Raw genomic sequence first — 13922 nt, 5'->3', positions numbered from 1 at the left:
ACAGATTCAGAACATGAAATGCATGATACAAAACCCCATACACATACATACACACACAGACACACACACAAACATTTAAAATAGATGGCTCCTCAACATAATAATTTTTTCAATGCACCTGCAAAAATATTGCTGACTGTCTGAGATAATTTCCAGGCTTCCACAATATGGGAAAGACAATCGGAAATGGGATGAAGAGAGGAACAATAACAGGAAATGGAATGTGGTTTTGAGAAACCTAGCCAAAGTAGCCTACATTACATGTATTGATGAATGAATGATGAATGTTAACCCGTGCTGATGATGCTACAGTAGGTAGCCTACAACATGCAATGCTTTTGCGGCTGACGCCAGCCTAGGCTACTTTGTGCTGTCTTAATGTTAAACAGACTTGGTTGTTGATTGGCCACTGTAGGGAATCCGATACCTACAGCAATAATTCAACAGCTTTTCTGTATGTTGATCTTCACAAAATCCATTAGTCCTGTATAGACCTGACATAAATCCCGATTGTCAGACCAAAATAAATCAAGTCCCTCCCACTACTTGTGCATGATGACGTGTGACGGGATGATGGTAGAAGTAGTAGCCTAAGAAGAAGTAGAAGCCTGAGGTGGAGCGAAGGCAGAATCTTTAGTGAAAGGACAGTGTGACACAGATGCTGTATAGGCTACAATATGATGTAAGAGTAATTTATGACAACAAACTGTCACTATTCACCAAGATATTTTCAGACTTACTCGAAGCCTCCAAGATGACTTCATGAATGACTTGAATCCTCGAATTAAGGTAGGCTATGGTTACGGATCATAGTCAGACTAGGCATACTTTATATTGCTTTATCGTCATAGTTTGTTGTTGTTGTTCTTCTTCTTCTTCTTGTTTAGTGGCTGTTGTCTACCATGACGCGATTTGCATTTATTTGCCTCCTATGTGCTACGATGAGTGGAGGTGAGATCATTAATATAATTATGACCGCCGCTAGCGAAGCTAGCGAAGCGGTCATATAGGGATTGTCAAAGTTTTTTTTTTTTTTTTTTTTTTTTTTTTTTTTTCCCGTCATCTACTTCCTGAAATTGGATGAAGACATTTTTATGGTATGTTGGTCTCAAGGGCCCACATCAACTTAGCCCATAATCACTCATTTGTGATTTGCACCCCCCGGTAAAAAATGAAAATGCAATATCATTCTGCTTTAATCGCCCCTCTCTTCAGTAAAGACGTTCAGAACTGCACCAAATTTTATGTGTATGATTAACCTGACATTCTCTGGGGGTATGCCAAGTTTCGTAGAATTTCATCCATGGGGGGGTCTAAAAAATTAAGTTATGTGTACATTTAGTGTCTCTACACTCATTGGCCTGTAGATGGTGGTGCACACATATACACATGCACACACACACACAGGCACCCACATACTATCGGTATTAGAACGGCCGATACATAATTACAAATTCAGTAGGATTAAAAGAAAGCCAAAATAAATATTCATCATCATCATCATGGCTGCATTTCCAGTATTGGCGATAAGTAGTCGTTTGTCCACTAGATGGCGCATCGTTGCAGTGAGACGTAATTTTGTTGGAAGTTAATCTTAAATGGGTTGGAAAGACACTATGCTTCCTACAAGGACAACACTGTAGGCTACAGTAGTTTACCGCAGAGAACGTCTAAGGGTAGGATGATTTCTGCATGACATGTAATTCCCATTTCCTCTTGAAGCCGAAATAAATCTGAGAATGTTTATCGGACATGCTTGTTTTTAACTGCAGGTAGGCTACGTTAATCCTATCAATAGCAGAACGTAGGTAAAATAATGTTACCGTTAGCATGGTTGAGTGATGGAGGCCAATTTGATTATTGATGTATTTGTAGAAAACCATAAATGCGTTTATAAGCTACCAAGCAAATCGATAACAGCACTAATTGTATCTTTCGACTGTCATCTCATTTGCTTATGACCATAACCTAGGCTACTAACAGGAGCTAAGTGAGTTAGCCACAACACGTTCGCTACGTGATGGTTTTTTAATGGAAAATATATAGGCTACCTGAAAGATAACCTGTCTATGATCCCGTGATGATCTACATCTCCATTTAAACCAGATGTTTTAGAGCGCACGTTGAGATGTATTCAGGGCAGGGCTACACATATTTGTTGCACGTGCTACAAAAATCATTCTTTGCGATGAATGATTTAGTACCAACGTTACAAGGGTCAGATACAGTTTTGCCTATGGCTATTCCGTGAGACTGAGGCGCTTTTTGTTTGTTCGAAGTGCGTGTTTAGGGTGTGAGAGGGGAGTCGATGTGCTTTGATTCCAGCTTGGTAGTTGTAGTCTATGCGATTAAAAAACACGTGTGTGTGATGTGAAGTATCCAAACAATGATAACGCTTTCATTATGGCTGCTTTAGCCACAGACCTTGAGCTACTGTACAGTGGGTTGGGTTCCATTTAGAAGTGTCCACTTCATTCGCCCTTTCCGTGATTCACAGCTACGTGAAATGTATTACTGATATGCAAAACTATTAACTTTTTCGCCAAGAGGTGGCAGCTTGATACTGTAAGGTGTAAGCCATTGGTTCCAACGGAGATTTTATTTGGGTCGCCAGCATAGCCTAGCGACAATTTGTGTTGTGTAATAGGCCTAGCATAGGGCCTACCTTATATAGCTTATAGTTTGTTAACAGTCACGGTTTTGTCATAACTCCCTCTATGCATTTTTGCATTTAGAATAGCTCTAAAACCGGGGGGCGAACACGTCGCAGGGGGGGCGCCAGTGCGTGGATATCTCAATCGCAAAATTAAACAATATTTCTATCGGGCGCCTACCATGGACTAGGCTGGGTGAAAATCAAAAGATTGAGCTTAACCATTGACCTCATGGTTGCAAAATGCAGGGGAACATGAATCAGCATATTATTTGCACAAACAATAACGGAGAGTAGCTCTTCAACTTTGCCCGTTAAAATGTGTATGAACAGTCTCGCAACGCATTTCATGAAGGCCCTTTGGACATGTCAGTTATTTGCACCACTGGGAAAAACGGCATTTTGTTTTAGACTACTGGTATTTCATTTGTGCATTGACAATAAAGCTGAATATCATTTGAACTAGATGACTAAACTTATGCATATGTAGAAGAAGAAACATTCACAAAAATCCATGACCTCTCTTCTTGATAGCTGTTGAAAACTGCATGGAACTGACAGGGATTGTTTTAGTTTAATAATAAATAAATAAATACATTATGCTGCTACCTTCTGCTTTTCCCAAATACAATGTAGCCTACAGGTGTACCTTTCATCAGTCCAGTTGCAATGGATGGACTATGATGAACTGCCCTACTTGTGATTGTTTAGAGATTTTAAAGGTTTTGTAACAATGTTACAGATTTTTTGGCCCAGAAACAAATCTATTCACCTTTGCAGCGCCAGTAGGCTACTTTGTGTGCGGAATGTGTGCAAACACACATTCCAAACAAGCATACACAAAAGTTTCAAGAGTGGGGGATGGAGTAGAAGATGGAGACAAATTCATTAATATGTTTTATTTTCGCGGAATGGATGTGCAGGACTGAGCGGCGGTCATATTTTGTACCGCTACGCGGTACATCTAGTTTACTGCTTCTCCTGTTGATGAGGATAAGAGGCAGATGAAATATCTATGCACAGCCTTTTCCAAATCTTCAGTTCATCTTATCATCGGATTACATGACTACGATAATAAAATGTGGTCATTCACATTGATATGTTAAGTCAATTTAGTCAATGGACATGAAAAAATGAATGAACACAGAACTTGGCAAAAGAAATCATACTATAGGCTGTTCTGTATTGGAGAGCTGGGTAGCCTAATATTGGTTTTCCCAGTAAAGAAACATCAGGTGTGAAGGGGTTAAATTCTGTTTTGCCTCTATTCACAGACAAACAGGCAAAACATTAATTTTTCACAGACTACTAGGCTCTTCATATCATTAATGTCATTAATCATATAACCTACTTTAATTCCCGAGCAGTAGGCCTATCCTGTAGGAATTCCAAGATGGGCATGCTTCCAAAGAACTCACAGAACATAACATGTGTTACACGCCTTAGGCCATTTATTGAGAAAGGCCTAACATGTTGGTGGAACCCATTGGGAATCTCAACAAGCACGCTATACTCAGTCACACTGACAAGGTAAATGCATATCCATCAAATATTCATCTGTATGCATATTCTGCTTAGTCTTCTAATCCAGTGTTTTTCAACCTTTTTTGTGCCACGGCACACTTTTGACACTTAAAATGTCCCACGGCACACTAACATCCTGTGTGAAGAAAAAATAAACATACCATAGCCTAAACTTTCAAATAATACACAGATATGGCCTTATTATGGCTTCTATGCAAGACCTGCTCAATAAAACAAGCGCCCTCTGTTTCATTTGTAGGTGACTATATCTAATTTAATTGTTGTTATGAACTGGATATGTGATGATTCTGTGAATACTGGATATGGGGGCCCCTACAATGCCTGCATACCACAAATAGTGCAATCATACAATCAATGAGAGCATATGGTTATAAATTCTTTGATGCAACAGTTGCTTTTCTGGACCAGTGAGTGACATTTGGGTAATTTTCTGCGGCACACCTGATGATCTCTCACGGCACACTAGTGTGCCCCGGCACAGTGGTTGAAAAACACTGTTCTAATCCAAATGTATTTATTTTCCCAAGACAACACAGTGCCAAACATACGGAAATAAACACTACGGACAACTGCTACTTTTTTCCAAGCCCGGGCATGGGGTATCATGTAACAGTATCAGTAGCAGCAAATTCATCTAATGACACCTGGCAAATCCATATTAACAACTTGTTTGACATTGGTAAGTAAGCGAAAGTAAAGTCATGACAAGTATGTACAGGCAATTTACCACCCAGTCCTCATCAGTCATGTCAAAATTATATTCAAGTCATGTTAAATCAGCTATGTAAATCTGCTATGTATGTTGTCATTTCCACATATGCATGTAGACTACCATTAGCCATGGACATCACATTGAACACACAATAAATACAAATATTGAATTTAGGCCTGCACAATGTAATGTGGAATTAACAATAGAAAAGTAAACAATTGCACAGTGGACTACACATTGTACCCTGTGCAACTCATTATACACACATAAAGACAGAAAACTGTGTTTCACAATCATTGCACCGTATAACAGTATTTTCACAAACAAGCACACCTGACACCGACACTGAGAAGCCTGGAAGCCTTTTCAGCCAGCTCATACATTTCCGATGATGAACCATCACCTCTCTTACAGAAATTTCAGGTTTCTGGTGAACAGTTGCGGATAACTTTTGGCAATGTTGCAGCAAATTTGCAGCAATATCATATGCAAATTAGGTTTGTCACCACAAGTTCACTGGAAGATTGCCATTATTGGCTAAGTGTGATGGCAAATCACTGACTATATCTAGTGGCAAACTTCTCATTGTTGCCAGAACTTTGCTGGAAGTTTACCTAGAGGCCAACATTGGCAAACTTCTGGCAATATTTTAAAGTGAACTTATTTGTTTCCCACAACTTGCTGCAAATCTGACGCAAACATTTTTGTAAGGGCTGTGTTGTAGTGGCTGATACAGCTTTTGTGACATTATAACTAAGCTGCCATCTTCTGAGGAAGAAATATGAAGTGTCTCTGTGCCTTCTCAAGATAGTTAGATAAAACTCCTCTTTCATGTTAATGTTCAGTGGACATCACTTCCTGACCACTGTTGATCGCAAATGTGTTTTCTGATGTGAAATTATGTTCATTCTCGACCTCAGCAGTCCTGCTAGACACCATGACTCATGCTAATTAAATTATGCTTTTATCTCCACACAGTGAAACTTGACCCACCAGATCGCGTATGGGCCGAAGCCTACCCAGGAGGTATCCGAGTTAACTGGGAAAATGAGGAAATGGTAAATGGCCTGCAAAGGAACGTAATATGTGATGTTCAGTACCGTCAAGAAGCCCCTCATGTAAAGGTAACATGAGTTTTTAAATAATATTGAATTCATTGTTTTATAATAAGTAAGTCTAACTATTAACCACCCATTTTTGACTATGTTAAATGATACTGAGGTGAGGTGAAGTGGAACTGAAACCATATCTGACCAGTTTATGACAGATAGATTACATTGAAGTAATCTAAGTAATGAATTCAGTATGGATTTTACACTTATGCTAAATAATCTGTAATTCTTCTGAATTCTCCTTCTTTGTTACATCAATGTTTCTTGTTCCTTTGGTTGCATTGTGTTTCTTAATGAGATTAACATAGTCAATGTGACAGCTATAGACATTTACTGTAGAAAACTTGTGTCTGTAAACACACATGTAAGATTGTGGCCAAAACTGGTACTGCAACCACTTTCAAATTACTGTAGAGCAGTGTATCCCCTCCCCCTCCCCCTGACTCGAGGTTGCCAACACGGATGCCGAAACACTACTGACTTTGTGATTACTAGATAGGTGGAGGGTGGTGCATCAGGCCAAAACACAACATAACATGACAAAGCAAAACATCAACATCAGTTGAGGGCTGCAACTTGCCGGACTACTATTGTCAGTGATATAAGTATTTGAAATGAACATGATTTCTTAATGTCTAGTGACTTATCAGGGCCATTTTATGATTAATTGAAATACATTTCTTACACACGGTTCCTTTAATCAATATCACACGGGTGGGAGTGGTGTTGGTAAAGGGTATCGCCATGGCCGAAGGCATTTGGTCGTAGGCATGATGAGGTATCATATAGAAAAGATGTCCTGTGTTGTAACATGTTTTATCCCAACCTGTCAAATTTGCATTAACATTAATCAAACATTTGAAATAACATGTTAATACTGTAGTATGACACTTTTTATTGGATTCTTTTGGGACACAGAACGTATGGAGTACCACAACTGATTGCTGTAATGCAAGCAAGACTATGAATGTTATTATGAATATAACTGATGTGAAGCCATGCTTCAATTATACTGCATCAGTGCGTTGTTCTTATGGAAAACAAATGTCCCCATGGAGTGAATGGAGAAGCAGTACAACCTTCCTGCCACTTAGTGGTAAGAAAAGGCTTTTATATTACATGTCATTCAGTTGATGCTGTTGTTCAGAGCTGGTCTGCTTCTAGCTTCTATGTTTAAACTAGTTATAAGTCCCTACGGCTGGAATGATTAACAAATGTATTCTTGTAGCTCAGCTGCAGAGCCTGTAGACATGTGTTTGGGTCTTTCAAGAGGGGTCTAAAGACATATCTGTTCAGCTTACACTTAATTAATTAAATGTTTATTATGAGTTATGGTTTGTTTATTTATGCTATTTTTTACATTTTTTATTATTGACCGTGGATATTGTATTGACATTATTGTTATCTTTACTATCCTTAATGTAGTTTTACCAAAAGTATCTTTACTGTTCATTTGAATAATTATATTGTTATATTTGTAAGTTGCTTTGGACAAAAGTGTCTATAAATGTAGAACACACATACTGAGAGAATAAATCTGCACTTTAGACTGCTTCGAATTGAATAAGAGTGAAAAGAGTGCTATAAATGGTGGTTAGTTTGGGCGATAAGTGAACTCTGAGGATAAGATTGCATTCTAAAGTGTGCATTCAGGATGTTTTTCATTCTTTTTGTACTGAATGTCATTTGTATTTCAAATGAATGTAGTTGGTGTGTCTTGTTTTATGAAGCCTGGCTGTCTCATTCTTGTGTCTATAGTAGACTCCATTGCACTCCATCTATGGAGAAGGGTGCTGAAGCCGGATGAGTTGGGCAGAAGGGTGGTTGATCTCATGTGGAAGGTAAGGAGACGTATGAGAGGGACAAGGCTTTCAAAGTCACCATTTTATCCAATTTACTATTACTTTTTTATCCATTCTTAATCTTTAAATGAGCCAGGGGTATGTACTGGCTCTAACATTAGTCTCTCTTTCCTGCATATAGGGCCCTCCTATGTCCTGCCATGCCATTGATGGGTATAAGATTTTTATTGATTCTAACTTCACTGGGTATTTAGAGCCTACCCAGAACCAGACCTCAATTGTGCTCTCTGCCACAACCCATCGAGTGATGATTGCTGCATATAAAAATGAAGCCATGCTTTGTAATGACTTAGTGGTGATTCCTGGTGTTGCTGAGTGTAAGTCTGTACGTTTTAGTTCAAATGAGTAACTGAATCAACAAATGGATGTAGTCTTTTATGTTTAGATATTGCATATGATTTGCATTGATAGGTTTCCTTTTATGTGGATATACATATATGATGTGCACTTGTGGCCACGCTGATATACTTCATTTGTGTGTATATATATATATATATATATTAATATCTATAAATATAAATTCTTATTTGTTGGAGCAGGTGGTCCTCCTGTTCATTTGGCCCAGGCGACCGCCAGTGATGGCCAAATCTTGGTGTCTTGGGAAACACTGCTATATAATGTTAGCAGCTACATGGTTGTGTGGTACACAAACCGAAGCATCTACATGTGGCTGCAAACTCAAGACACAAACCTCTTGTTTCCTGGTGAGCTGTCTGTGGTGTGTCAAAATCACTTTGGTCCGTCTGTACTGTCATGGTGCTAAGATATGGTCTGATCCAAACATGGTGCCAAAATATTTGCAACATACTGATAACACATGGGAGTCTTTGATTATAACTCTCTCACTTCAATCAGATGGATAATTGGTTCAGGGAAGGTCATTTGTTTGCTTTTGTAGTCAAAACAAGGCAAATATACCTCTTTTGAAAAATGCAAAACAAAGTTTTTCTGTACGCTGTTTTCTGTACACAATTCAGTATCGGTTAAGTCACAGTGATGGTTGATGTGATGCTATTATTTGTGGTTATCCATTTTGAACACTGATGCTTATTTTGACAGGTGTGCCACAGGAACTTTACACTGTCATTGTTACTCCACTTTACAATGACACTCCAGGAAATGACAGCACCCTTTACATTTACACAGAGGAAGGGGGTGAGTGTGACAGGCTTTCCCAGGTGAACCTCAGGCCAAGGACTGTGTATTGAGAGTTTTCCACAGAATCATTCATGTTCTCCAAATATGTCCCCTTATTGTGTAATTAGACCAGATATTCTGTTGGTTTAGGCTATCCAGCTTGTGAATAGACCAGGTTCTGAGCAGCTCTTCTTTCTGACAATATTTTTACAACTGTGCTTCTACTTTACAACTCATTTAACCACAGGATGACAAAGTGACATTCAGTTTTAAACTCGGATTGGATTTCATGCTGATGTCAATTCTAGGAAAACCACTTAAGGCATTTAATTTCTGGATAGACTCACTTTATTTATGATTCTCTACCATAGACCCTGCTAAGGTCACTGGCGTGGAGGTTACTGATGTGGATGACACATGGGCAAAAGTGGGGTGGGATACTGTCCCTCCTGACCACTGTTGTGGCTTTGTGCTTAACTACACCGTGCTCTACAAGGCTACTGACACACAGCAGCCAGAGCTTAGTAAGTTGGACAGAATGTGCTTCACAGATTGTACTGTGACCAACTATGAGTAGCTATGAATTATTAACTTCTTCACTTGCAATTGACGTGGAATGTCTATGAGTAAAGCTATTTTACTCACAGACATTCCACATCTGATTAACATCTGATGTTTTGTACAAATTGTACAAAAACATGTCTACATTTAAGACAAATACTAAATGTCTTGGCTATGGTTATGAGATATGGCATTTTATCATCTTTCTCCAGATGTTACAGTGAACAACAGGAAAGATCAGCCTGGCAGACGGCACTCTGTAATACTCAAAGACCTCCAACCCGGCACAGCATACAGTGTGTATGTGGTGGCTTCCTCCATTGCCGGATCCAGTGAAAGCAATTCTTATGGCTTCACAACAAGACAATTTGGTAAAACTCTTCTACACTATATGTTTTCACTTTCACAGTGTTGCCAGGTCTTTACTGGACTGGATTCTGGAGCTATGCTTAGCCTTAACATTTCACACTATTACAGCCTAATGTGGCAAAAATGTTTTATAACTAGATGTACCGCATAGCGGTACAAAACAGGGACGGAGTACAAGATCCTGGGCCCTATGCATAAGCAGTCCTGATGGGGCCCCATGTCCCCCATCTCATGCATATATTCCAGACTTTTCAAGGGCCCTCTCCCTCCTTGGGGCCCTGGTAATCAGACCCACTTTTACCCCCAGTTTGATACCCCTGGTACAAAATATATTTCGCATGGCCTGACCCACTATACTAACCAAAATCAATTATCTCTACAAACATAAATTTCTGGTTCAAACATCACCACGGGCGCGGGGTGTGGGAGTGGCCCCTGGGGACCTAGTCTAGTGAGGCTACATGCCCACCAAGTTTCATGCGCCCCGGTGTTTCGTTGTCCCGGGAATCATTGACCAAAAAGTAGATGACGGGGAAAAAAAACCTGACAATCTCTATATATAATCTCTATAATGAGGGTGAATTGAGGGTGACCTGACCAGAAGCAAAATCTACAAAAGATCTCAGCCTGGTAAGTAATCGTAAGTGAAGGAGTTACCTAACAAACAACAAGTTACCCAACAAATAAACCAATCAACCAATCAGTCAGTCAGACAGTCAATCAATCAATCAATCAATCAGTCAATCAATGTATTGTTTATTGAGCATTTTTTTTATCTGCACTCTACAGGGCGAGTCTTCATTACGGTACTGGTGAGGACTGGACTTGGAGGGCTCTTACTGCTGATCATTGCATTGTCCATCTTCATTCTGTAAGATGTCAGAATCAGAATCAGAATAAGAATCAGCTTTATTGGTCAGGTTTACGTAAACAAACAAGGAATTGGACCCCGGTTAATCTTTGCTTTCAAAGTACAACACTCACTTAACCAGGGATGTACTCAGGGTTAACAGTGGGGGAGAACGGGGAGAAACGCAGTAACGCCACCTCAGATAAATTAATAATAAATATATTCTTTCATACCAACGATATAGTGCGATGATATTGTCAGATAAATACAATAGAATTGACAAATTTACATAAAATATACAATAACAATTGAAGAGACGGAAGGAATAGTGCAATATCAGTATAGACAGAGATTTAAGATTTAAATAGTGCAAGGCAGTTCAGTGCAATAGTAATATATTAATAACAATATTGTAATTGAAATATTGAAACATACATGAGATAGATGAGCAGAAAAGTGTTGAGGGGGGAGGCTATTTCTGAGCACTCAACAGAGTGAGCACTTTACTTTGTGACTGATGACTGTGGTTTTGGTTCTTTGTACTACTGTGTCATACTTTTGGGGTGTTTATGTGCCATGTTTCCCAATTTCCTCTCCACTTGTTCTGTTCTGGGCAGGCTGTGGAAGATGAGCTTTCATAAGGTGCCAAACCCACGACTCAGCACTGTGGGCCAGTGGACCGGGCAGGACTCAAAAATGGTACAGAACTGACACAGTCTTTCCCTCCTGAACACACCTCTTCTCAGATTTGCGTTGTGTGTGTGTAGAACAACAGCTTAATGGCAAATCAATGTCTTTTCTAGTATTCCAGTCCCTGGGGAACCAGTCACCAGCCATTACAGAGCATGCCATGTGATATCTCAACCCTGGAGGCTATCTTACCTCTTCATTTCTACCCTGAAGAAACCCACCTGTTCAGCCCACGGGTGTGCACAGACCTGTCTCAGGACAAGGAGAGTGTCACGCCTGGTCGCAGCACCAGAGTAACTGACACACCTGATCCTACTGACACACCCTCCAACAGAGCCCAGACCAATGCTGGTTTCGAGGACAAGCCATTGTTAGGAAGGCATTCTGATGAGCCATGCCTGGAGCAGACTTTACCTTATATCTCCGTGGAGACGGGCCAAACACTGGCCTGTACTGTGGAGACCCAAGGTTCCTCTTTACAGACTAAATCTTCTGAACTTGAACCTGGGGAACATGGTGAGCCAGGACTGGAGCAGATTCTAGCTTATATCTCCGTGGAGACGGGCCAAACATCGGCCAGTACTGTGGAGACCCAAGGTTCCCCTTTACAGACTAAATCTGCTGAATGGGAACCTGGGGAACAAAGCACTGTAACCACGGTTCTGTCCTACATCACCGTGGATCAGTGCCATCCATCCACCAAATAAGACGTCTTTGATGTAAAAAAAATATATACATGTATATATATTAAATAAATATAATTACCAGGAAAGAAGTCAAGTTCATCCACACCAAACTCTGCCATCCATGTCTTTATGGACCTTGCTTTGTGCACTGGTGCACAGTCATGTTGGAACAGGAAGGGGCCATCCCCAGACTGTTCCCACTAAGTTGGGAGCATGGAATTGTCCAAAATCTCTTGGTATGCTGAAGCATTCAGAGTTCCTTTCACTGGATGCATTGAGCAGCCTGCAACAACAGTGGCGCTCGGGGAGCAATGAGGGGTTAGGTGCCTTGCTCAAGGGCACTTCAGCCGTGCCTAGTGGTTGGGATTTGAACCGGCAACCCTCCGGTTACAAGTCCGAAGCACTAACCAGCTTGCCACGGCTGCCCACTAGAACACCTTTGGGATGAATTAGAGTGGAGATTGAGACCCAGGCCTTCTCGTCCAACATCAGTGTGTGACCTCACAAATGTGCTTCTGGAAGAATGGTCAAAAATTCCCATAAACACACTCCTAAACCTTGTGGAAAGCCTTCCCAGAAGAGTTGACACCGCTATAGCTGCAAAGGGTGGACAGACGTCATATTAAACCCTATGGATTAAAAATGGGATGTCACTTAAGTTCATATGTGAGTCAGGGCAGGTGACACAATACTTTTGGCAATATAGTGTATGTAACATTTGTGTGCATGTATGTTTCTATAGTGTGTGCATGTATGACTCCAGGACGTTTAAAAAACTGCTACTTTTAATTCTTGCTGTGGTTCATGATGTATTTTGAAGTATCAGACCTTTATCCTGTTATCTGAAGCTAGCGACTTTTAGGCTTCAGTTTCTTGACTTGACTTAACCACATTCGCATGCAGAATGTGCTGATATTTAGTGGAAATCATTCTTGCCTCAGACTCCTGTGCCACTGGCTGCTGGCAGTCCCAAAGCAGAATAAATAAAACTGCAATCAGAGCTGCTGTAAATGAATTGTTTAATGGAATACTCTCCAGACATACCTTTTGGTAGTAAAGAAGGGTAGGAGCTATACCACGAGGGGAAATTAAAGTGGAATGTTGAGCCTAGAGCCAGATGTGCATTCAAATTTGACAAACAGGCAAATGATCCTAGCAGGCTTTTCTTTGAACCTATAAATAAAGAAAAATAGTAAATTGCTTTAAACAGCAAGTAAAATACAGTAACCACGGCTAAAATATATTCATATTCTTGTCTAATATTAACAGGTTTGTTTAAGCAACTCTGCATAGTTGAATAGTGTAGACCTACCACCACTTCTATAGGATTGAAAATTTACTTTTGGAATATAATGGGTTACAGATTACTAGTTAGTGTTAAATAAAACTAACTAATAAAGTTATAAATAAACTAATAAAATATAAATAAACTAATAAGATATAACTACTGTGATTACTTAAACAAAGTAGCCTAATGTAACATTACATTACATTAGATTACTTTTTTTGTTGGCAAATGAAAAGCAGCAGAATTTTCAACAAGATAATCAATGAAAAACAGCCTTCCTGGTGTGCATTACCCCAGGAAGGTCTGGTATTGCGGGTAAGAGCAGTTTTAGGCAAATTGGGTGGCTTTTAGTGCTGAACAGGGATCCAGTACGTTGAAAATGGATGAAAAGGGGAATTTCGTACACAAGTTAATAATAATCCTTTCCTAGCCTATGTAGGGTAATGGGGCCGGAGAT

At 39.9% G+C, this 13922-nt stretch overlaps 1 protein-coding gene across 3 annotated transcripts; it reads left to right on the top strand.

Annotated features, from left to right (window-relative positions):
* The first annotated feature begins 601 nt into the window (after positions 1-601).
* On the top strand, positions 602-13486 carry LOC143123217 (interleukin-31 receptor subunit alpha-like). Of its 3 annotated transcripts, none has more exons than XM_076284450.1 (15): positions 602-789; positions 888-951; positions 4021-4183; positions 4726-4877; positions 5889-6034; positions 6941-7118; positions 7784-7863; positions 8006-8201; positions 8424-8588; positions 8944-9039; positions 9393-9545; positions 9795-9953; positions 10741-10822; positions 11419-11500; positions 11605-13486. In XM_076284450.1, the coding sequence occupies exons 1-15, from the start codon at positions 763-765 to the stop codon at positions 12196-12198; spliced, it is 2337 nt and encodes a 778-aa protein (XP_076140565.1). In that variant the 5' UTR covers positions 602-762; the 3' UTR covers positions 12199-13486. The 3 variants fall into 3 exon arrangements, with proteins under 3 accessions (XP_076140565.1, XP_076140564.1, XP_076140566.1); XM_076284449.1 differs by having other exon boundaries at positions 7781-7863; XM_076284451.1 differs by lacking the exon at positions 888-951 and having other exon boundaries at positions 7781-7863.
* Positions 13487-13922: the final 436 nt, after the last annotated feature.

Source organism: Alosa pseudoharengus, unplaced genomic scaffold (genome assembly GCF_046254945.1).
Source record: "Alosa pseudoharengus isolate Yale_2024_CS ecotype anadromous, Long Island Sound unplaced genomic scaffold, YU_APseudo_1.1 YU_APseudo_1.1_scf_14, whole genome shotgun sequence".
NCBI classification, from domain to species: domain Eukaryota; kingdom Metazoa; phylum Chordata; class Actinopteri; order Clupeiformes; family Clupeidae; genus Alosa; species Alosa pseudoharengus.
This window is presented reverse-complemented; position numbering and strand designations above follow the sequence as displayed.